Source organism: Cibotium barometz, chromosome 24, assembly GCF_041138505.1.
Source record: "Cibotium barometz isolate CiBa-2024 chromosome 24, ASM4113850v1, whole genome shotgun sequence".
Taxonomy (NCBI): Eukaryota; Viridiplantae; Streptophyta; class Polypodiopsida; order Cyatheales; family Cibotiaceae; genus Cibotium; species Cibotium barometz.
Genome location: NC_141069.1, coordinates 30748061 through 30772498, shown reverse-complemented (window position 1 = coordinate 30772498; position 24438 = coordinate 30748061). Strand labels below are relative to the sequence as shown.

The window sequence follows — 24438 nt, the reverse complement described above, 5'->3', positions numbered from 1 at the left end:
TCATCTGTACACGGCAGTCTACCGCCAAGCCACCTTGCGGTTCCATGCCCCATAACTGTTGGTATGATGACGAATGTCGGGCCACACACTCCGTCTTAAGCATGAGGTACGGATTGGGCAAATCACGAAGCGCCAAGCGCAACGGATTTCTCAACGGCTCACCCGACGCAAGAAACGGGAGTTCTATGCTCAGAAAGAGGATGAGTTATACCGACTTTTCTTAGGGCCGACGAACTGCAAAGAGGCATGGAGGAAACTCTGAGAACATCGCCCTCCCACACCTATCACCTGCCCAGACACATGGCACTCCTATGCACGCTCCCTCTATCATATCCCCCATCAGCCACCCCTACCCCCACCACCAGACCCCTGCCCCACCACCTCCACCTTCTTCACAAAGGGCATGGTCCTCAAGGCCATTCGTAGACTACGCAATGGGCGAGCTCAAGATCATAAGGGACTCACTGCCGAGTACATCTCGCATGCCCATGATACCCTAGTGCCCCTACTAGCCTACATGTTCAATAGAGCCCTTTGTGAAGGATTTCCACCCTCTTGGTGCACCAACACCATCACCCCCTATCCTCAAAGCCGGAGATCCACTTCAGGACGATCATGATTGGCCACACATTGACCAAACTCTATGGATCAGTGCTAGAGGCGGAGCTCAGTTCATTTGCAGAGAGCCAGGGATGCAGAGCCTCAGGACAGGCTGGCTTTCGGAGGAGCTACTCTACCCTTGACCACATCTTCACCCTCCGTGCCATCATCCAGGAGGGTAGAGCACGACACCAAAGGATTTACTGCTGCTTTGTGGATTTCCGCAAAGCTTTTGATACTGTACCCCGAGCCTGCCTCTTACACCGTCTACAGGAGATCGGAGTCCCATCAGACATGGTTTGGAGCATCATCGCCCTCTATGAGTCCGTCACCAAACGAGTGAGAGCCCCAAGAGGTACATCACAGGAGATTTCCAGCACCATTGGGGTGAGACAGGGCTGCCCTCTATCACCCACTCTTTTCGGCCTCTACATTGATGAGATCTCGAGCTTCATTGATGGATTAGGCGGGGCTGGTCCCACTGGCAGGCATATTGATCCCCATACTACTTTATGCAGATGACATTGTCCTCCTCTCAGACGCAGCCGAAGGGCTTCAGAGACAGTTGGATGCCTTACATGACTTTTGCACTTGGCAGGACCTCTCTGCTAACCTTGGTAAAACCAAGGTAATGGTCTTCAATACCTCTCGCCCCGTCACATCCAAATTGAGCTTCACATATAGAGGGGATCCTGTGGAGATTGTCTCATCCTATGTCTACCTTGGTGTCACTTTCAGTGGCCCACGCTTTACCATGCTTCCCGCAGCACATGCTAGAGTGACGCGGGGATATGCAGCCTTGAGCTTACTTGAGCGGCAATGCTTCCAGGCACATTTCCAGGAGCCCACGATGAAGGGCTGGCTTTTTGACACCCTCCTCACACCAGCCTTGATGTATGGAGCAGCTTTCTGGGGCCATATTTATCCGATGAGGATTGGCAGCGAGTTGAGAGGCCCCAGGTCATGATGTTCTCCTGTATGATCCACAGCAAACCATCAATCCCACACCAAATTATCCAGGCAAAGTTTGCTGTAGCCCCGATGGTAGTGGAGGCACTCTTCCAAACAGTCACGTACCTTCATCGCATCAGTCACATGGATCCCCACAGGTACCCGAGGCTTGCCCTAGAGTCCTCCAGACAGCTAGCACTTGAAGGGCACTCTAGAGTATGGTATGCACTAGTTTCCACTTGGTTCTCAGTATATGGGCTCTGCATGGACCGCCTACCCCCCCTTCAGTAAAGTTTGGACTCTCCTTTTTTCCGGCTGTCTCACGAGGATACCAACCGGGTTATCCGGTCAAATCTTCTTAGCCTCTACACACATTGTACATGGATCACACCCCCGGAGCTCCCCACCAAGATGCACTTTTACAGAGACCACTTCCTCACACTCACTGAGGATGGATTCATCCAACAGCCGGGCTACTTGAGTGTTCACATGTCCCATGCCATGTGGATTGCAATTGGCTAGATACGGGTTTCTTCCCACCGCCTCAGAGTGGAGACAGGGAGCTGAGCGCATCTTCAGAGCCAGGAAGCTCGTACGGACACCCAGAGAGGAGAGGATCTGCCGACTATGCCACACAGAGCTTGAGACGGAGGAGCATTACATATGCCGCTAAGAGTATACTATGAGATCCGCGGGAGGTTTCACTGTCTATTTCGTGAAGGATTCGGTCCACTCTCCAGGATCATTGACTTCCAGGACCAGCGTTGCTTGGGCCTCTTCCTGCTTGAGCTCCGCAGACACAGGGACACCTTCTTGAGACACAAGCCCCAGCCACCCCGCCCCCTCCCTCGGTAGCAAACCATCACCAGTTTCTTCTGGACCCAAGAGGTGGAGGACACCGACAGTGTGGATCTTGTGGACCCTCCACGAGCTGCTCTGGACCTACCCCGCCTGAGAGGAGTTACCTCGGACCGAGCCTCTACACTCCAACGTGCCCAATGCCCTCGACCCCCCGTCGACCACGATCACCTCATCAGCTCCCAATCCAGGACATGCTCCCCGCCATCGAGCTACCTTTCCACGTGACATAGCTGAGGAAGACATCTCGGCCATACTCGTCAACCCCATGCTTGACATTTTGGAAAGTGGTATACCATCTACTCGGAGCTGATGTTGCTCCCATGTTTTTATGTTCTTAGTATTCCATGACGAGTTTCCATGGACAATTTTGTATCACCCCAGTGAGATAGTGTCATGTGCATGTTTGCCCATGGACAAATCCAGATGCTAGTCCAAAAGAGGCAACCAGTAAAAGATAACTAGAACTAGAATTGTGGAGCACAGAGTGCAGATTTGCTAGGGAGGACTTGGAGAAGACCAGAAGGTGCTGTCGGCTAAGAACAAGAGTGGTCGCTGCATGGTGGAAGACAAGCGCATCAACGTTTGTATGGTTTGGTCCAGTCGGCTGGTCGGCCAGCACTTCAATGTTCCAAAGACACTATATAAGGCCTAGTTGCTCCTCATTGTATTTATTCATTCCTTTATGGGGTGGATCATTAGGGTCCAAGTAGGGACTAGAATTTCGGGTGTTATCACCTTTTCTTCAAGGCATCCTATGGTTGTAGACAAGTACCTTTTTGTACTATATGAAATATACTGAAATTCCAGCACATCTCTCTCTCTCTCTACTCTCTCTCTATATCTACATTTTGCATTAGCATGTTCTTAGTACTGTTTAGGGCTGAAAGAAGACTCCCAGAGCTTCCGCGCGTTACATTGGTATCAGAGCATCAGACTCAACAACGCTAAACGCTGATTCAGTCCCATATGATGGTGTACAGGTCCAAGGTACAGGAAAGTACACGGATACGAAGCCCAAGGCAAGGAGCACAGAAGCGGGAAGAACTCCCAGGAGGTTTGTTGGTGGTGTTCCACAAAGCCAAAGGGGATGGCAGTCCTGTGAGCCAGATAGGTTCTCAAGCAACGGTCCCAAGGGAGGTTTATCCTCCAAGGGTGATGTGAGAGTGCCAGACTCATTTCTCAGGAATGAAGACCGAGACAGTGTTCAAAGTCAGGGCAAGAATGGATTGTGGACTAGAGGGAATAGATGCATAGATCTTCGTCCGAGACAGAGTGGTTTGGAGAACCGGGCCTTGCTTTTAGAGAAAAGGGTTGCCAAGGATGGATGGATGACAGAGGGACTGCGGGAAAAGATTGGGATGATAACAGTCATCCAAGAACAGGTTGGAATCCCGTCATCAAGTTTAGCAAAGAGGGATGTCATGTGCATGTTTGCCCATGGACAAATCCAGATGCTAGTCCAGAAGAGGCAACCAGTAAAAGATAACTAGAACTAGGATTGTGGAGCACAGAGTACAGATTTGCTAGGGAGGACTTGGAGAAGACCAGAAGGTGCTGTCGGCTGAGAACAAGAGTGGTCGCTGCATGGTGGAAGACAGGTGCATCAGCGTTTGTATGGTTTGGTCCAGTCGAGTGGCCGACTGCTGTTCGGCCAGCACTTCAATGTTCCAAAGAGACTATATAAGGCCTAGTTGCTCCTCATTGTATTTATTCATTCCTTTATGGGGTGGATCATTACGGTCCAAGTACGGACTAGAATTTTGGGTGTTATCACCTTTTCTTCAAGGCAGCCTATGGCTGTAGACAAGTACCTTTTTGTACTATATGAAATATACTGAAATTCCAGCACCTCTCTCTCTCTACTCTCTCTCTAGGGGCAGATCACACCATGCCCACAGACATGTACTTTCTTTACCGCAGAGATGGTAAGGAAGGCCATTGATAGGATGAAGACTGGGAGAGCATATGATCATGATGGATTGGTCGCTCGCTGAGCACTTTATTCATGCGAGAGACGTGCTGGCAGAGCTTCTAGCAGTGATGTTCAATCGTGCTCTGTGCGAAGGCTTACCCGAGACTTGGAGTAGGTCCACCATCGTGCCTATCTTCAAGTCAGGGGACCCTATGGAGCCAGGGAATTATCGCACTATTATGATTGGTCACACACTAGCACGATTGTATGCATCCATTCTTGAGCAGCAGTTGAGTAGATGGGCAGAGAGAGTTGGCATTCGAGCAGAGGGACAGGCAGGGTTCAGGAGAGGTTTCTCTACTCTTGACCACATCTTGACTCTCCGGGCCATTATTGAGGAGGGCAGGTCGCATGGGCGACGGATTTATTGTAGCTTTGTGGACTTCCGCAAAGCATTTGACACAGTGCCCAGAGCCAGATTGATGAGGCGATTACAGGAGATGGGGGTACCCACAGAGCTCATATGGGGGATTATGGCTTTATATAGATCAGTTGTAGGACAGGTACGCACCCCAGAGGGGGTCTCTACTTTGGTTCACTCCACTATAGGAGTGAAGCAAGGTTGCCCGTTATCTCCTTCACTGTTTGGTATGTATGTGGATGAGGCTTCTGACTACATTGAGAGATTGGGGGACAGAGGAGCCCAGCTAGCAGGTACATGGATCCCACTATTGTTATATGCTGATGATATTGTGTTGATCTCTGATTCCCCTGAGGGTATGCAGCGTCATCTCGATGCTTTACATGAGTTTGCACATGATAGTGGATTGTCTGTCAACCTTGGCAAAACCAAGGTTATGGTGTTTAACACCACGCCACAGTGGGTTAGGCGATCAGCTTCCACATTTACATATGGGCAAGAGATTGTGGAGTATACAGATGCATATACATATCTTGGGGTAGTATTCAGTGGGCCAGTGTTTTCGATGAGGAGAGCAGCAGAGACTAGATTGACTAGAGCACATGCAGCCCTGGGTGGTTTGGAGAGGATGTGTTCGTAGGTTCAGTTTCAGGAACCTCGAACGAAACTTTGGCTTTTTGACACTCTAGTGACATCAGCTATGCTTTATCGAGTGCAGATATGGGGACCTTCAGTGGGCCATCACAGCGCAGGCGGGTGGAGAGGTATGGAGAGGCCTTTGGTATCTATGATTGCTAGGATTATTAGAGCCAAGGCCGTGGTACCTCATGAGATTATTCGAGCAGAGCTGGCGGCTGCCCCTCTGGTGATTGAGGCTCTTACGAGATCAGTCTCCTACATACATGGCTTGTGGGATCTCCCCCGAGACAGATATGCACGCCTCGCCCTGGAGTCCTCCCGACAGTTAGCTTTACAGGGAGACACGGCTTGTTGGTATGGACAGATGACATCTTGGTTCCAGGCACATGGTTTTAGCATGGACAGATTGCCTCCCTTCCAGTATTCTCTGGAGGCACCCTCTCTCACTCTCACACGGACAGAGATTACCAGACTCATCCGTCAGGATTTAGTTCAGCTGGACATTAGGAGGACATGGATACAGCCGACTGAGGAGCTGGGCACGAAGATGGCTTTCTACAGAGAGCATTTTCTTCAGCTCACAGCAGATGGTTTTGTGATCAGACCCAGTTACATGGATGTACACTTGTCTCATGCAGTACGATGTGCTATTGGTCAGATTCGCACATCCTCACACCAGCTTGAGATTGAGATTGGCCGATATAGAGGTATACCAGCTGAGGCCAGGATATGCCGAGTATGCCATGGGGAGCCAGAGACAGAGCTGCATTATATATGCCATTGTACTGCATACTATGAGATACGTGGTCGTTTCCACTGTTTATTCAGAGAGGGTTTTGGACCACTTTCCAGAGTCATGGGATACCAGGACCAGAGGTGTTTGGGATTGTTCTTGCTTGAGCTGCGGAGACATAGAGATAGCCTGCTTAGGCGCACAGAGAGCCAGACTCAGAGGCACATTACAGATTTCTTTAGTCCAGTCATCACTGCGCCAGATGGACCACAGCAGAGCAGGACATGGATACCGCCCACACCAGGGGTACACTGATTGATCGTGCGATTGAGCTTGGGTGGTCCAGACGCCCACGACTACAGAGGGGGGCATCCCAGCATAGACGGAGGTTGCAGCGGCAGATTCGGATTATTCTTGCGAGGCATGCGGGACACCCAGTCAGGGTGCTGACCACAGAGAATATTGAGGAGATCCGCCAGTGTCCGATGCGGCACATATTATGAGATGGAGGCACCTCCATAGTGTACCCCTCCGTCCCACATGATATTGTATCCTCTCACTATATTCCACTCACCTCCATAGCGTACCCCCCCCTCGCTATATTCCAGTTCCAGTTTCATTTTCTAGGTGCCAGTAGTATCATCTTTATTTTCCATTTTCTGGGTTTTTTTATCCAGACATTATATCAGATCCACCATGATGTAACTTTTGGTCTCATAGGTCATTATGGCCTTTTGAAGATGAAACCGATCCCGTCAAGTGGGAAAGACTCAGTTGGACACCTACGTTTAATAGCACAACTTTTAAAACCACAAATATGAAATGGACAACTTAAAACAACTTGAAATTTAAATGAACAGAAATGGAAAGATGGACACCAGCACTGGGGCCGGAACGGGCCGACCCCCCCCTCAATATATGATATATTTATTGGGAGTATTTAAAGAATACAATGCTCCATGGGTTCTGAGAACCAGATAATGTCCATGTACATATGAAAACAGTACTAAACAAATAACTCGAATTTCGATGTAGAAGCTCGAAGCAGATTGACCACTAGTGTGGTCCAATCGCTACGGTCCTGTGCTTTCACTGGACTCCGCGGAGAGCACCACACTGGTGTTCCGAGACCACGCACAGACAGGCGCTCTCGTACTAACACCTGGCTCTCCCGATCTCAGCACCTTTGGACCGAGGTTCGCCCATATAGCTTGGACAACCCGGCACCGAACGGGTGTAGGCCGAGCAGGACGAATCTTTTACCAGATTTAAACATTAAATGCTTTACTCAAATCTGAAAAATCACTTACTTGTAGTTGGTTGATAAAAGACCAAAACTTGCGGAATGATGAAGCCACTCAGGTGATGCAAAGTCTTCCTTGTAGAACACCCGTGGAGATGATGTACCGCCACAAAGGACACAGCCGCCTGGGGGAAACAATTCAGAGGTAATACGTGGCCTTCATGTGATGGCAGCCAACTCTGTGTAGGCAAAACATGTAATGGGCGCCTGGCTGTATGCGCAGCAGTGCTTTGTGAAGAAAGCCCACGACTGAGTGCAGAAGCAGCCGCCAGAAGAAGCAAGTTCAGTCGCCTGTAGAGGGGCAGCCGCCTGTGGAGTGCAGCAGCATAGGTAGTCCCCTGCAGGTTTCAACGCCGCCAGAGGAGAAGAAACAATCTGTAAGTACTGTCGCCAGAGGGAGTAACAGCCTGTGTACTGTAGTGTGGGGGAGAGTAGCCGCCTGCAGTCAGTGCTGGGCTGGCAACACAGCCGCCTGTAATAAAACAGGCGCAGCCAGCAGTACAGAGGGAAGATGAAGCAGCCTGTAGGAGATGACTACGTGGAGTAAGCAGCCAGCCTGTAGGAGATGACTACGTGGAGTAAGCAGCCAGCCTGTAACCATACTCAGCCAACTCTGTGTAGAGGTATGCGCAGCCAGCAACAAGGGATTCTGATGCAATCGCCTTCATGAAGAGTATGCGCCAAAGGAAGAGATGGTCGCCGGTTGATGATTTCCACGCCAGCGGCCAGATACGATAGTTTGAGAGAGAGCCCTTTGTTATTAATAAAATTCATGTGGAGTTTAACTCCACGCTTGCATGAAGGTGGGGGAGTTTGGGTAGGTGCCCTTGCCCACCCCCACACTCACTTAAAGTGGGGCTCCCCACCTTGGCCCCAAAGTGGGTGCCCAAAGGGGGTGCCCACTTTTAAATGAGTGTGAACCTCTAACCTTATAAAGCAAAGGGGTTAGAATTAAATAACATTTAACAACATGTACCATATACTTACCACCTGTTCACATGCACTGAAACTCGTCAGAATACAGAGCACACTTCACGACTCACTGGCAGGCGTCCCCGCTCAGTAAGTAACACGTCAGGCAGGCAAACACACGAATACATGTCATGCGAAAACAGTTTCAAACATGCAAAATATGTGTGCATGTGCAAATAGTAACATGGACATATCTCCCGTTCATGGAACATGTACAAAATATCTGTCGGCACAAAACTGGCACGACATTTATTACATAAAAACCTGGTCTTCCTATGGAGTGACAGTCCCATAGGTAAGACACAGTTCCAGGCACGAGTTTCCCTAGGTGTGACAGTCCCATAGGTAAAACACGGCACGAATACTGGCTCTTCCATGGCGTGACAGTCCCATGGATCGAACACAGTCCAGGTCATACACGGGTGGCACTGATCTGGCTCCCGTCCATACGACACCATCCTGCTAACACACGGGTGGCACCAGTCTGGCTCCCGTCCATGTCAGCAAAATACTGGCCTCTTCACATGAGACACCGGCCTGGCCTCAAGTGAACGAGACGCAAAAGCTAGGAATGGACCAAATGGTCGGCCAATTGGTGACATCCCCCCGGGCTTCTAAAGAGTTGACCTCAACTTAAAAGCCTCAAGATATGCCTGCAACAATTGCGGATAATCTGCAAAATAATCCTCATTTACCCATTTGGCATCAATAGGCAAATAATTCTTAAACTTCACAAGTTATCTCCTGGAAAGCTTTCCTGCAGGTAGCTTTCTCTCCTTGTGAAAAACAATCTGTTCTGGCTGGAGGATCTCCTCAAGCTCTTCAATTTCTGGCGGATCTTCTGTGACAGGCTCATCAGGATCTGGCCCCACATATTTCCGAAATAGACTCACATGAAAAGCATTGTGAATCTTCCAATGACTAGGTAAAGCAAGCCTGTAGGACACTTCATTGATTTTGTGAATCACCTTGAAGGGTCCATAATAGCGAGGAGAAAGCTTAGGATATGATCCTTCGCGTCCTGGCCTCTTCCGAAGCCTAGCCTTCTCAAATTTCAGCAATACCCAATCACCTTCTTTGACTTCCATGTCCCTTCTATGCTTGTCTGCAGCCATTTTATGGTTATCCTGAGATCTTGCAATGGCTGTCCGCACCTGACCAAAGGCAACATCCAAGTCACGAACATATTCATCAGCAGCAAAAATCTCATCTTTGGTACGAAGGATGGGTGGCAAGACCACTCTGCCATAAACAATCTCAAACGGAGCCTTTCCTGTGGAAGCATGGATTGTATTTGTTGTAGGCAAACTCAACAAGTGGAAGATACTTCTCCCATGCAGTCTTTTGATCTGCCACATAACACTTCAATAAATCCAACACAGCTGAATTTGCAGCTTCACTTTGGCCATCCGTTTGGGGATGATAAGCTGATGAAAACTCACGCTTAGTACCCATATTATCAAACAAAGCCCTCCAAAATAGGCTTGTAGTTCTGGGATCTCTATCCCCAACAATGGATTTAGGCATACCATGATGCTTGAAAATATTAGCAAGAAAAAGCTTTACCATATGATCAGCTTTAATGGTTTTCTTGACGGGCAAGAAGTGAGCTTGCTTGCTAAACCTGTCCACAATAGTCCAAATAGCATCATTCCCATGCTGGGATCTAGGCAAATCCATAATAAAATCCATCGTGATACTTTCCCAAGGTTGCGAGGGAATAGGCAATGGCTGAAGCAAACCTGGAGGCTTTTGCCTGTCAAATTTCACCTTTTGGCAAGTAATACATGCACGCACATAAGCCTCAATATCTTTACGCATGCTTGGCCAAAAGAAGTATCTCTGAATCATGCGAGTAGTAGGCATAATACCTCTATGACCAGCGTATGGTGGAGCGTGACATTCGTCCATAACCTTTGGACGCAAATCCTTCACCACACATAGGCAATTATCCTTCATGAGATAACCCTCATTGATAACATAAGAGGCATGTGAATGACCAGCCATCAAATCAGTCCATATATGGCAAAAATCAGCATCCAAATGATACAAATCTCTCATAGCAGATAGATCTCCATGAGAGGCCACTGAGAGAGGCCACTGAGACTGCAGCAATATAAGGCCTCCTAGATAGTGCATCGGCCACCACATTTTTCTTTCCTGGAGTATGCACAATCTGAAAATGAAACATGGAAAGAAAATTCGCCATTCTCATTTGCTTCTTTGAAAGCTTGGTTTGAGATAGAAAGTATCTCAAGCTTTGATGATCTGTCTTGACCACAAATTCAGCCCCAAGAAGGTAGTGTTTCCAAATCTTTAAGGCATGAATTACAGCCAAGAGCTCTTTCTCATAGATATCCATATGAAGCTCAGCATCATGCAAACGACGGCTCTCGTATGCAACTGCATGCCCTTCTTGATTTAGGACAGCTCCTATGCAATCACCACAAGCATCACATTCAACGACGAATGACTTGTGCAAGTCAGGAACAATCAATACTGGACCACATATGATCGCATGCTTGAGCTGCAAGAAAGCATCGTGTTCCTTTGAAGTCCATTTGAAAACAGTTTTCTTCTTCGTGAGATCATGTAGAGGAGTGGCAATCATAGCAAAATGCCTTATGAAACGCCTGTAGTACGAACATAATCCCAGAAAACTACGTACTTGATGTACGTTTTGCAATTCGGGCCAATTCCGAATAGTCTCTATCTTTGCAGGATCCATTGTAACTCCATCCTTGGATACAATATGTCCCAGATAATGAATCTCTGAAAGGAAAAACTCACTTTTCTTGGCATTAACGAAAAGTTTATGCTTTCGCAACTCTTCGAACACTGTGACCAAATGAGTTCTGTGTTCCTGCTCATTCTTGGAGAAAACCAAGATATCATCAAAGAAGACTCCTGTAAACTTGCGATGGGATCGGAATATCCTATCCATCATTCGATTAAAAGTAGCAGGAGCATTGGTGAGACCAAAAGGCATTACCAAGAATTCATATAATCCGAAGGCTGTCCTGAATGCAGTCTTATGGACATCTTGTGGCACCACTCGGATCTGGTGATAACCACTCTTCAAATCAAGTCTGCTAAAGCAAGCTGAGCCATCAAGCTTATCCAAGATATCATCAATACGTGGAATAGGAAATCTGTTCTTGATGGTAAGCTTGTTCAAAGCTCTATAGTCTACACACATACGGAATGATCCGTCCTTCTTTTGAACAAGAAGCACAGGAGAGCAGTAAGGTGAGGAACTGGGCTGAACCAAACCTTTCTCTAAAAGCTCGTTAACCTGCTTCATAATTTCTTCTTGTTGTGCAGCACTCACTCGGTATGCGGGTTTGTTAGGTGGAGAACTACCTGGCACAAGATCTATGCGGTGATCTTCGGGCCTTTGGGGAGGTAATTCACCAGGTAATGAGTCAGCAAAACAGTCTTTGAATGCATTAAGAAAATTCAGCCTATCATTAGACATAGCATCCACACTTTGATGATTTGGCACAAGACTATCACGCACAAAAATCAAGTACGCTGAAAGACTCTTTTTCATTGCTTTATTAATTTGGATGTGTGATACAACTGGGATGGAATCCCCTTCTTTGCCAGCATCAATAAAGTGCATGCGGCCTTTATGCATAAAAGAAATCATATTGGACTTGTAGTCTTTGCGGGGCTCAAGCCTATGATGCCACGGCTTGCCCAACAATACATCACATCCATTCAGAGGAGCAACTAGGAAATGCTCATTGTCAAGATAGCCCTGAATATGAATACGCAACTTCCCAATCAAAGGGGTAACCTGCACCTCTTTGCCAATAAATGCAGCTTCAGCTTCAATATGAGGTCCCATGTTTTCAACCTCAATACCCAATGCAGCTGCCATTTGCATAGAGATGAAATTGTCAGTTGCACAGTCATCAAACATAAATAATGCGGGCTGATCCTTGATTTGCCCCCAAGCCTTGCAAACCATACGCTCTTTTGCATCATGACCTGTATTACCTTGCACATCAGGAACTGCATGAACATTTGCTTTGGTATGCTTGTCCTCGTGCTTTGGTTTGCGATCTGGGCATTGCCGAAACATGTGGTCTTTGCTACCACAAGAAAAGCATTTTCCATCCTTAGCATATTGCTCTCTTTGCTCCGGGGTTAATCCAAATTTGTTCTTTCTTGGGCCCTGTGGGTTATTTTCAGCTTTACCACCCTTGTAAGGCTCCCGGAAGTTCTTTTTGGATGGGTGTCCGCCCTTTTGCTGATTTGGGGCAGCCTTGTCCTTCGCCTTGGAACCTCCTTGATCCTGCTTGATCTTGAGCACCAATTGCTCTGTAGCAAGGGCAAAAGCTGTGAGTTGTTGCAATGTATGTTTTGGGTGCAATTCAATACCCGATCTATAAGCAGGTTGCAATCCAGAACGAAACTTCCTCTTTCTTTCATCCTCTGAGATTAGCATAAAGGGAGTCACTTCCAGCAACACTTTCCAGAATTTATTAACATACTGTTGCACACTCTCATTATCTTTTTGTTCCAGCCTGTCCCACTTTTGAGTGAGAGTTTGCTCTGCATTGGGTGGCAAGAACTGAGCATAAAATTTATCTTTGAATTCCTTCCAAGTAGAGATGGGATCCTTGGTGATCTTTTCGGTGATCCACCAATGGGTGGCAGTGCCTTTCAGAAACATACTAGCATGGCGCACCTTCGACTTTTCTGTAAAGTCTTCATCGCTAAAAGCAATGTCGAACTGTGCCACAAACGCTAGCACCTTAGAAGCATCATGTTCACCATGAAAGACATCAAATTTGACAGATTTATCACCTGCTTTGAACTCCTTGAGCTTCCTGGCATGAGGCTCATGGTCCTCTCTTTTTCTTTTCCCCTTATCCAACGGGGTAGCCCTATCTGCATGGGCTCCATGGGCCGTCATAGAAGCTTCATGGGGCACGGTGGCATATGCTCCACGAACTCGAAGCTCAGAGGCATGTGACTTAGCTACATATGGCATGGTCTCTCCATGGGACAACTCAGAAGGCAAAATTTTCCTGGAAGCAGACCTGTCACCATGAGATACATATCTTGCATGCATGTGACTTTCGTGCCCTTCATGAGCACTGGCATACATATATCGGTCAGGCTTAGTGCCTTGTGGAGAGGATGCATGACGAGAGGTGACAGTCACCTCTTCCTTTTGCATAAAAGATTTCAGCCTCTGGGATGCAGGATCTCCATGCTTCAAACGAGGTGGATTTCTGAATTTTAGCTCTCCGTCATCCCCCTCTTTGATATCACCTTTGCGAAGGAGATAGGCAAGTGCCAACTCCCTTGGTTTCTTGCCCACTTCACGAGCCATAGATTCAAAGGTTACATCAACCATAGCATCAGTCTTCCTGGCTTCAATAGCACTTTGTAGATGAGGATCTTCATGCAAAAACTTCAATTCTTGCTCTTGAGCCTGCAAAAGTTTTCTCATATGTTCCATTTCAGCTCTCATAGCATCAGGGTCTTGTTCAAGCATAACTGTCTTTCCTGGAGACAGTTGACCTTTGGATTCACTATCAAGAACCCTTTCAAGAGGCTTGTGTCTACCTCGCAGGGCATCAGACCCACGAGAAGCACTAGAGGGACCCCTCGAATTTGGCACTTCCAAAGGGTTGCCTTGGCTGTCCATTGTGTTCAAAGTTTGCTAAAAGCGGGATGTCCAGTACACAGGTTCGTTTCCCCACTAGGAAGAGGGAAACAACCGTGCTCTGATACCAATGAAACCGATCCCGTCAAGTGGGAAAGACTCAGTTGGACACCTACACGTTTAATAGCACAACTTTTAAAACCACAAATATGAAATGGACAACTTAAAACAACTTGAAATTTAAATGAACAGAAATGGAAAGATGGACACCAGCACTGGGGCCGGAACGGGCCGACCCCCCCCTCAATATATGATATATTTATTGGGAGTATTTAAAGAATACAATGCTCCATGGGTTCTGAGAACCAGATAATGTCCATGTACATATGAAAACAATACTAAACAAATAACTCGAATTTCGATGTAGAAGCTCGAAGCAGATTGACCACTAGTGTGGTCCAATCGCTACGGTCCTGTGCTTTCACTGGACTCCGCGGAGAGCACCACACTGGTGTTCCGAGACCACGCACAGACAGGCGCTCTCGTACTAACACCTGGCTCTCCCGATCTCAGCACCTTTGGACCGAGGTTCGCCCATATAGCTTGGACAACCCGGCACCGAACGGGTGTAGGCCGAGCAGGACGAATCTTTTACCAGATTTAAACATTAAATGCTTTACTCAAATCTGAAAAATCACTTACTTGTAGTTGGTTGATAAAAGACCAAAACTTGCGGAATGATGAAGCCACTCAGGTGATGCGAAGTCTTCCTTGTAGAACACCCGTGGAGATGATGTACCGCCACAAAGGACACAGCCGCCTGGGGGAAACAATTCAGAGGTAATACGTGGCCTTCATGTGATGGCAGCCAACTCTGTGTAGGCAAAACATGTAATGGGCGCCTGGCTGTATGCGCAGCAGTGCTTTGTGAAGAAAGCCCACGACTGAGTGCAGAAGCAGCCGCCTGAAGAAGCAAGTTCAGTCGCCTGTAGAGGGGCAGCCGCCTGTGGAGTGCAGCAGCATAGGTAGTCCCCTGCAGGTTTCAACGCCGCCAGAGGAGAAGAAACAATCTGTAAGTACTGTCGCCAGAGGGAGTAACAGCCTGTGTACTGTAGTGTGGGGGAGAGTAGCCGCCTGCAGTCAGTGCTGGGCTGGCAACACAGCCGCCTGTAATAAAACAGGCGCAGCCAGCAGTACAGAGGGAAGATGAAGCAGCCTGTAGGAGATGACTACGTGGAGTAAGCAGCCAGCCTGTAGGAGATGACTACGTGGAGTAAGCAGCCAGCCTGTAACCATACTCAGCCAACTCTGTGTAGAGGTATGCGCAGCCAGCAACAAGGGATTCTGATGCAATCGCCTTCATGAAGAGTATGCGCCAAAGGAAGAGATGGTCGCCGGTTGATGATTTCCACGCCAGCGGCCAGATACGATAGTTTGAGAGAGAGCCCTTTGTTATTAATAAAATTCATGTGGAGTTTAACTCCACGCTTGCATGAAGGTGGGGGAGTTTGGGTAGGTGCCCTTGCCCACCCCCACACTCACTTAAAGTGGGGCTCCCCACCTTGGCCCCAAAGTGGGTGCCCAAAGGGGGTGCCCACTTTTAAATGAGTGTGAACCTCTAACCTTATAAAGCAAAGGGGTTAGAATTAAATAACATTTAACAACATGTACCATATACTTACCACCTGTTCACATGCACTGAAACTCGTCAGAATACAGAGCACACTTCACGACTCACTGGCAGGCGTCCCCGCTCAGTAAGTAACACGTCAGGCAGGCAAACACACGAATACATGTCATGCGAAAACAGTTTCAAACATGCAAAATATGTGTGCATGTGCAAATAGTAACATGGACATATCTCCCGTTCATGGAACATGTACAAAATATCTGTCGGCACAAAACTGGCACGACATTTATTACATAAAAACCTGGTCTTCCTATGGAGTGACAGTCCCATAGGTAAGACACAGTTCCAGGCACGAGTTTCCCTAGGTGTGACAGTCCCATAGGTAAAACACGGCACGAATACTGGCTCTTCCATGGCGTGACAGTCCCATGGATCGAACACAGTCCAGGTCATACACGGGTGGCACTGATCTGGCTCCCGTCCATACGACACCATCCTGCTAACACACGAGTGGCACCAGTCTGGCTCCCGTCCATGTCAGCAAAATACTGGCCTCTTCACATGAGACACCGGCCTGGCCTCAAGTGAACGAGACGCAAAAGCTAGGAATGGACCAAATGGTCGGCCAATTGGTGACATCGAAGACGTTAATATAACATTTCATTTCATTTCATTTCTATATCTGCATTTTGCATTAGCATGTTCTCAGTAGTGTTTAGGGCTGAAAGAAGACTCCCAGAGCTTCCGCACGTTACAGATAGCTATATTTATGTTTTCATTCTGTTTTATTTTCCATTCCATGATGAGATATGCCATGGACATTATTGTACCACTTTGGTCTCATAGGCCCATTGGGTCTTTAGTAGACGCTTAATATATCTTTCTTTCTTTCTTTCTTTCTCTCTCTTTCTCTCTCTCTCTCTCTCTCATAATTTCAGATGCACATGTAATTGGCTAGTGGAGGGTATCAAATTATTGCCTTAGCATTGAGTCTGATAGAGCAAAGTATGCACCATTGGTAAGGTGGACGACGAGGAGCACTATTTGTTCAAATGCCCACCCTATTATGAGATTCAAGAAAGATTTCATTCTCTTTTGGGATGGATTCGGCCCCCTCTAAGGGGTCATGCAATATGAGGACCAGAGATGTTTATGCATGTATTTACTGGAGCTTCACCGACAACCACCAACTATAGCGACCCGTGAGACAGGAGCAGCAACAGGACCAATCAGGTCCACAAAAGCCTATGTGGATTCATTATCCTCTGGCCCCACGTAATGGGGTGTCACTAGTGAGCGTGTGCGATCCCTTCTAAGAGCCAAACACCCCAGGTCTCAGAGGACTCATCCCTTCACTCAGCAGTTGCAGATCTAGGATATCCTTCGACGACATGACAAGCTCTCATCACAGAGGGGAGATGCTATGGCTGCTTTGCATTCTATTTTGGAGGAGGATGGTATCACTGTATGACCACACATTGTCATCATGTGGCATCACATGGATACTTTAGCTTATGTGGCTAGTTTCGTACAGTTTTTCTTTTCCATGGTTCAGTATTCATCATGGATACGCTGAGTCGATGTCGAGAGATACTATTCCCAACCCCCCCCCCACCCCGCCTATAAGACCTACAAGTAGCTCTGCCTTCAGAGGAAGGGGCAGCTACCTAGCAGGCACCTAAGGGGTGACCTATGGGGAGGCGGAGGAGGGAGTTCCATACCAGAGACTACCTAAACCATAGTGGTTGTGTACTTTTGGTACAATGTGGTATGGTACAGTATGCGTACAAGTACGTAAAGTAGCATTGAGATAAGTACTTTAAGTACGTTCACTTTTATATATATATATATATATATTATAAACCATTTATAATCTAGCAATAATAGTAAACAAAATTGCGCAAAAAACAATTGAAATTCAAACATCCATGCTCTATAGATGTCAAATGAGCTGTGAGCATACAACATGAAGCCTTGCTAAATCTGAAATGCTAGTACAAACGCCAATAGCCATATGGCTGGCACAAAATAATATGACATCATACATGTTTGATCATAAATCATAGCCAGCTAGTAGCTACAAGATGAATATGTGACTAATCAATGGTTACTCTACTGAAATAAATACTAATATGCTAACTACTAACTAGTAAGAGCGACTAATCACCACAAGGCCACTCGCTAATAAATGAAGTCTCATGAGTCACCACTCACTCATCATCATCCAAGCCTGAAGATGAAGATGAATCAAAATCATATAGCGGCTCCCACTCCAGCACATCACCTAGAACATCAGTACCCGATATCTCCTCAACAATGGTAGAAGGTTGAGGTCTCTTGTCTAGAATAGTCTGCATGCTTTGGATCGCCTCTACCAGTTGCTCTGTAACTCTCCCTCCTGAATGTGCACCACGAGTATACACTCTGGTGCCTTAGAGGTGGAAGGACAACTCTCTTTAGGTGAAGAAGTGAGGGAAGTGGTCATGAGAGCTCGAGTGACTCGTCTATCAATGCTCTTGAGCTCTTTTCGAAGCAGTTTGTGTATCTCCTCCTGCTCATCACGTACTATGTCACCCTTCTTGGCATGTTGTTGTTTGTGACGCTCGAGTTCCTCAACATCAACCTACAATGGTCCTACATACCATGTATTCACTAGTAGTTATTAATGACTAGTGACTTTAAACTTTTTATTTAAATTACAAGTACGGAAAGCATGATATGGTACGGTACGTATTGAAAGTACCAAATGGATGAGTACAAGTACGGAATGCAACTATGACTTGAACCACTCCTCGTCAAAAGGGCTCTACTTTGCACCAGAGGGTGTATTGTCCCCACGCCCCCTTTGTGAGGGGATTGAACAATAACCCTAAAAGCCACCTTGACCCGGGCTGTCTAGTTGTATTCTCCTGCCCATAGAAAGTTGGCCAGTCCGTTTGATGCACACGGGCTGCTACACATGGACCGCCTGCCACCCTTTGAGTACTCCTCAGACTCCCCTTGGATCTCTAGAGATAGGAGATCAACCGCATTATCCCTCTTGATCTTCAATGGCTTCACACTAGCCGGACATGGCTGACACCTCTAGAGCTTCCTATGAAGTTTGCTTTCTACAGACAGCACTTCTTGCAGATCATAGAGGATGGCTTCATTGAGAAGCTTAGATGCCTTCAGAGGCCCATGTCACATGCCATGAGGGTTGCTATTGGCCAGATGACCCTCTCTACTCCTTCAGAGTCTCACACTGAGCCTCGGATATGCAGACAATGCTCCACTAGAGAGAGGCCCGTGTCACATGCCATGAGGATTGCTATTGGCCAGATGACGGTATCTTCACACCAACCCAAGATAGAGACAAGACGAGTTGAGGGTATCCCATGGGAGGCTCGGATATGCAGACAACGCTTGACTCGATATGCAAACTATGCTCCACTAGAGAGAGAGAGAGAGAGAGAGAGAGATGAAAATGAAATGAAATGTTATATTAACGTCTTCAAAAGGCCAAAGTGACCTATGAGACCAAAGTTACAACCATGAGAGAGAGAGAGTCACAGGAGCACTACATATTCAGGTGCCTAGTGTACTATGAGATATGGGAGGAGGTTTCATTTGCCTCTTCAGAGATTGATTTAGCCCTCTTGGCTCCAGTGGTTCACTGCAGTGATCAAAGATGCTTGAGTAGCAGAGATGCCCTGACATCGAGAGGCCCTGACGTGCCCACGCACACAGGAGAGGATAGTAGGACCCCACCCAGGCCTCTATCACAGATATCTTTAGTCCCCCAGCAGACAGAGCTACTAGTAACCCAAGCCCTAGCGAGGCACACAGAGCAAATGACACACACAGCAGACCGGTCCCTCCCAACAGGTTTTTGGTTACTCACACCCGTGGAGTTATTTGGCTGCCTCCCTCCAAAAAGCCACACCCTTGCCCTCAGAGATCCAGGTCCTCCACCCGACAGCTCCATATCTGAGATATACTTTACACCACGGAGAGGCACCACTGCAGGAGGTGGATATCACAGCCCTATACTCCATCCAGGACACATGAGATTTTTGTTTCTGCTTACTGCACTGTATACACAGGGACCCACATAGTACGTAGGCCCTGCTCGTTTTCTTTTCATGTTGTCTTGACATCCAGTTTACACATGGATTACATGTAGCATCTTATAAGTCTTTTTGCCTTTACGACTAACCACATCTTTCCAAGGAGCCTTCTCTTGAACTACTTGTTTTCCTCTATCCTCAACCTGGTGTACATCAATATGTTGTACATCAGAAGTATTGTTTGTGTTCTACACAACCATGTAAGAAGTATCCTTGCCCACCTAAGACTCCACCTCAACAAGCACCCCCTGATCTTTGTCATTGAACTTGCACTTAGCCATGTAATGCCCGAATTGACCACATTGAAAATAGTGTCCAGTAAAAGATCCCCAACGGAGCTTGAAATGCATACACCTCATTCCCTGGTGACTTAAGGCGCAACCATGGAGAACGGGGACAAGTGGTATTCCATAACATACATAATCTATTCCGATTGTTGGACCTAGAACGCGGCGGAACCAAGACTTTTCCCAAAGATTGCATTGCATCATGCAGTAGAGGCCAATACATAGCAGGGCAATTCTCCACCTCCACCCAAATGGGACATTCCTGCTTAAGAATTTCCTAAAACTCAGCCAAGGGTCTCCATGGGACGGCATGCACCAACTGGCCCTCAAAAAACAAAGGCACTTTCTGAAGCACCAACTGCCGAGTTTCAGGCATTTTAAACATAATTTCAAAAAAACCCCTGGGTCCTCCAAAAAAAACCCTGGGTCCATCAAAAATTTCATCTACCACATTGGACTGCAAAAGCGAAGTCAACCACTGACAGATCATATGCATTGGCAGCAAGCGCCCTATGAAAAAGAAAATTGCACCCTTCTCATGGAAGGCTGCCAAGACCTACAAAACACAAGGAGTGTCCATTGACACATCCAAAACATCCCTGAAACACTTCCAAAACATCTTCTTTAGGGATATCCACTGCCTTTGATTCATTATATTCCACATATTCCTGAAGAAGGGAATTCCCAAAATCCAACAAGAGATCCCAATCCACCTGTGCATCATTACAAACATTGTTCGACCCATCACCCAACAAGGGCATATTTGTCTCTGGGGTTGCTGCCACAACCATAGCCTCATCTTCATTGTCACCACCAGAACATTTAGGCCTCTTACAAAGACCTAGCTCACGAAGTTCATCCTCTGTCTCGCCTTTGTCAATGTCAGGACCCAAAGCAGCCACTGTTTTGTTAATGAAATCTTCATTGAGAGTCGACATCTCTCCCACTTTCTCCTGTCTCTCCCTTTCTCTTTGTGCTAAAAGCCTAAAACCGCAGATTACAGCTGTACAAAACCCTAAAACAGCAACCCCAAACCCTAAAACCTAAAACAGCAAATTGAAACCCTAAAAACAGCAAGCCGAAACCCTAAAACAGCAGCCCAAAACCAGATTGAAACCCTAAAACAGCAGATTGGAAACCTAAAACAGCAGTAAGAGAGCAACTCGGAACCCTAAAACAGCAATTCAAAACCCTAAAACAGTTGTAAGAGAGCAATTCGAAACCCTAAAAGAGCAGCAGACAGCAATTCGAAACCCTAAAACAGCTTCTCTTCACACACCTACTTCCTTCCTTAGTAGAACACTCTCTCTCTCTCTCTCTCTCTCTCTCTCTCTCTCTCTCACTCACACACACACACACACACATGTAGAGTAAGAAGAAAAGATTATTCAAGAAAAGCAAAAACATTCACTCTATTCATATTCATCTCGTTCTGACTTGAACCGATTCTGGGCAGGAAGTGCAAGGACCTCCACACTCACGCAGACAATCATGAGCCAAGGCAGATTACATGCTTCACTGCATAAATAATGACAAAATATTTAACCCTAAAAAATGGTAATACTCCCATGTGACAGGTCCTATATTGACTGGGCTACACTTCAGGTCTACCAATATGGTAATACTACCTATATTGACTGGGCTACACTTCAGGTCTTCCAATAGGTACTATGCAAGAGTATGGTGGGGTGGTTACGGCTCCCTGCACCCCTTCCATTTCTCTAGGATAGTATCTGTCTTGAAGAACAAGGTAAAAAGTGATCTAAAACAAGTAGAAGGTCCCATCATCACCAAAAAGGAGACCGCCAAATTGCTTGGAATCATATAAAAGTATAAGAAAAACACAGCAAACACAAGCTCACTTGTGACAACAATGGGTTATCCCACTCACATTCTTGATTATTGTAAGCATGATTAAGGTTGCCTCAGCAACATCTACAAGAAACTGATCCGTATCCCACCCTATTAAAATGGAAAATGTCAGGTATATTTGATTCAAAAAAAATAGAATAAACCAATGAAAACAGGTTATTAAAACACCTGTTTGTGGGTCTCCAGTATTGGCATCAAAGCTTCCAAGCATTCCATGGATTCTTGCTAATTCTAGCTCATGAAAGCAGCTGCGAAATTAGTAGAAACAAGTGTTTTGTCTACGATTCAGTGCTAAATTTTAAAAAGTAATATTATATTAAAAATATATATAATAAGAGAAAATCTAAATTTTAATCAGGGGTAAAAAGCATGAGGACACTTAAGGTAGTCTGCAGAGGTGAGAACAGCTGCTAAAATGATAGCATTTGGATGGAGAAAGGTATCAAATAACCTTTCTATTGATTTTTCAAGGCTTCTCTAATCCATTCATGAGAATGGCTTTACAAGGTTTGACAAGCTATAACACTAGTCAAGGCCGCCTTGCCTACACAGCCATCTAGTGCATAATGGTGAGAGATCGTGATACCTGTGCCCCGCTAAAGTGGCGTGATTGCACTCTATGTTCAGCTTGAATTCACCTGCAAGAAATAGAAAACATCATCAGTGTGCCCTTTCTTAAAAGACAGATGTCCAGTAACTTGTGAAACTAATGCTGCAATCACATCCCAATGAGGAAAGGAAAAGGCCTCCATAGTAGAAACCTGCTAGACCATGTCTTTCTAAAAATCCCATTGTGGTTGCTACATCCCAGTCATACCTGTCACAAGCATACAAAAAAACTGTTCTTATAGCTTTTGTGGTATCAGCATTAAGGCAAAAAAAAGATGAGACAGGCCAATGAGATAAGACAGACAGACAATACAAGTAGCCACCATGTGGCTCATAGAAGGTGCCATTGTGTGTATTAGAGTCATTCAATAATACCATCCTCCTCCAAAACAAAGTGCAAGGTGGCCATAGAATCGTGTGCCCGTGTTTGTAAGCTATAACCTACCTAATCCTGCTGCTCCTGTCGATCTTGGGTGTCAAGCTCTGTGGTGGGATATAATATCTGTGATGGAGGTCAGAGGCACATCTCGTTGGCTCCGACTCCCTTCCCGCATGAGAGAGAGAGAGAGAGAGAGAGAGATTTAACATCTACAAACAGACCCGGCAGGTCTATGAGGCCAGATGATGTTACATATGATCCATGAGACCAGTTGCAAAGGAGACGCTCCGTGATGCTGGAGAATAAACTGGATTTGGAGAGAGAGAGAGAGAGAGAGAGAGAGAGAGAGAGAGAGATTAATGTCTAACTACATAAGCCAAAGCTATAGAGAGAGAGAGAAAGAGAGAGAGAGAGAGAGAGAGAGAGAGAGAGAGAGAGAGAGAGAGAGAGAGATTAACATCTAACTACATAAGCCAAAGCTATAGAGAGAGAGATTAACATCTAACTACATAAGCTAAAGCTAGAGTATCCATGTGACACTACATGATTACAATGGGTGGTTATACAGTGATATCATCCTCCAGAATAGAACACAACACAGCCATAGCATGGCCAAGTACTGCCTCATATAGTGCCATCACACACCATGTCATATCATGTGAGAATTCGAGCTCTTACAAGCATCCTATCAAGGGACGGAGTCAAAGGCTTTGTGGAAATCCACAAAGCAGTAATACACATGTCTCTTCCGAGACTTTGCCTTCGCTATGATAGCCCGTAAAGTAAAGATATGGTCGAAAGTGGAGACTCCTGAAGCCTGCCTGATGCTCTGTTTCCCATCCAATCTACCACAGAGCTCATCATGTCCTCTGGTACTACTACATAGATCTTAGCCATTGTGTGGCCAATGATAATAGTCCTGCAGTTACATGCCTCCATGGGGTCTTCTTGTTTGTGGATGGGGATGATGGTGTGGGGAAAAGCCTTCACATGATTTGCAAGAATGGAAGCCAATACGTGGTGCTTGTGGGCAAAGTGTTCCACGCATAGATCCTCGTGATCTTTTGCTCTCCCATTATGCAACTTTTTAAGAACCCTAGTTACATTGAGAGAATCGAAGATGTAAGATATTGTAGGCCGAGGTATGTGTGACATTTATGGGGTCTGGCACATCCTATAACTATCGTGCATAGGCTTCCTAGAGGCTAGGATCTATGATAGGTGTAGGGGTTCTTTTTTCCTCAAGACTGCACCAAGCTTCTCAGTTATCCTCACTCAAAAAAGAGATGGTATAACTCATGTTCTCATTTGGCAAGAAATGCCCACTTCTTTCAACGAGTGAGTCTATGGAAGATGCATTGCATCTCACATACTGAAATCAGTCCATGTTCCCTCTAGCGTTCACTTGCAAACTTGCTAAGGAGCATGTGGTGTAGCAGAAGTTGGCATGGGTGGAGTCATGGATGATGAAGGAGAATTGGGTTGTAATGGTGGAGATAGGAAGGGATAAGTCTAGGGCTGAAATGTGACGGGA

The 24438-nt window shown here is 46.4% G+C and overlaps 1 protein-coding gene across 3 annotated transcripts in view; it reads right to left on the bottom strand.

The window, feature by feature from the left end:
• Positions 1–24438, bottom strand: part of LOC147625170 (xylose isomerase family protein) — a 72961-nt gene that overhangs the window by 26945 nt on the left and 21578 nt on the right. For all 3 annotated transcript variants that reach the window (XM_086818420.1, XM_086818421.1, XM_086818419.1), the window contains 4 exons: positions 22678–22733; positions 22503–22554; positions 22085–22164; positions 21936–22006 (listed from right to left, as the gene is read on the bottom strand). In XM_086818420.1, coding sequence (XP_086674546.1) covers positions 21936–22006; positions 22085–22164; positions 22503–22554; positions 22678–22733 — 259 coding nt within the window. The remainder of the gene's footprint in view (positions 1–21935; positions 22007–22084; positions 22165–22502; positions 22555–22677; positions 22734–24438) is intronic.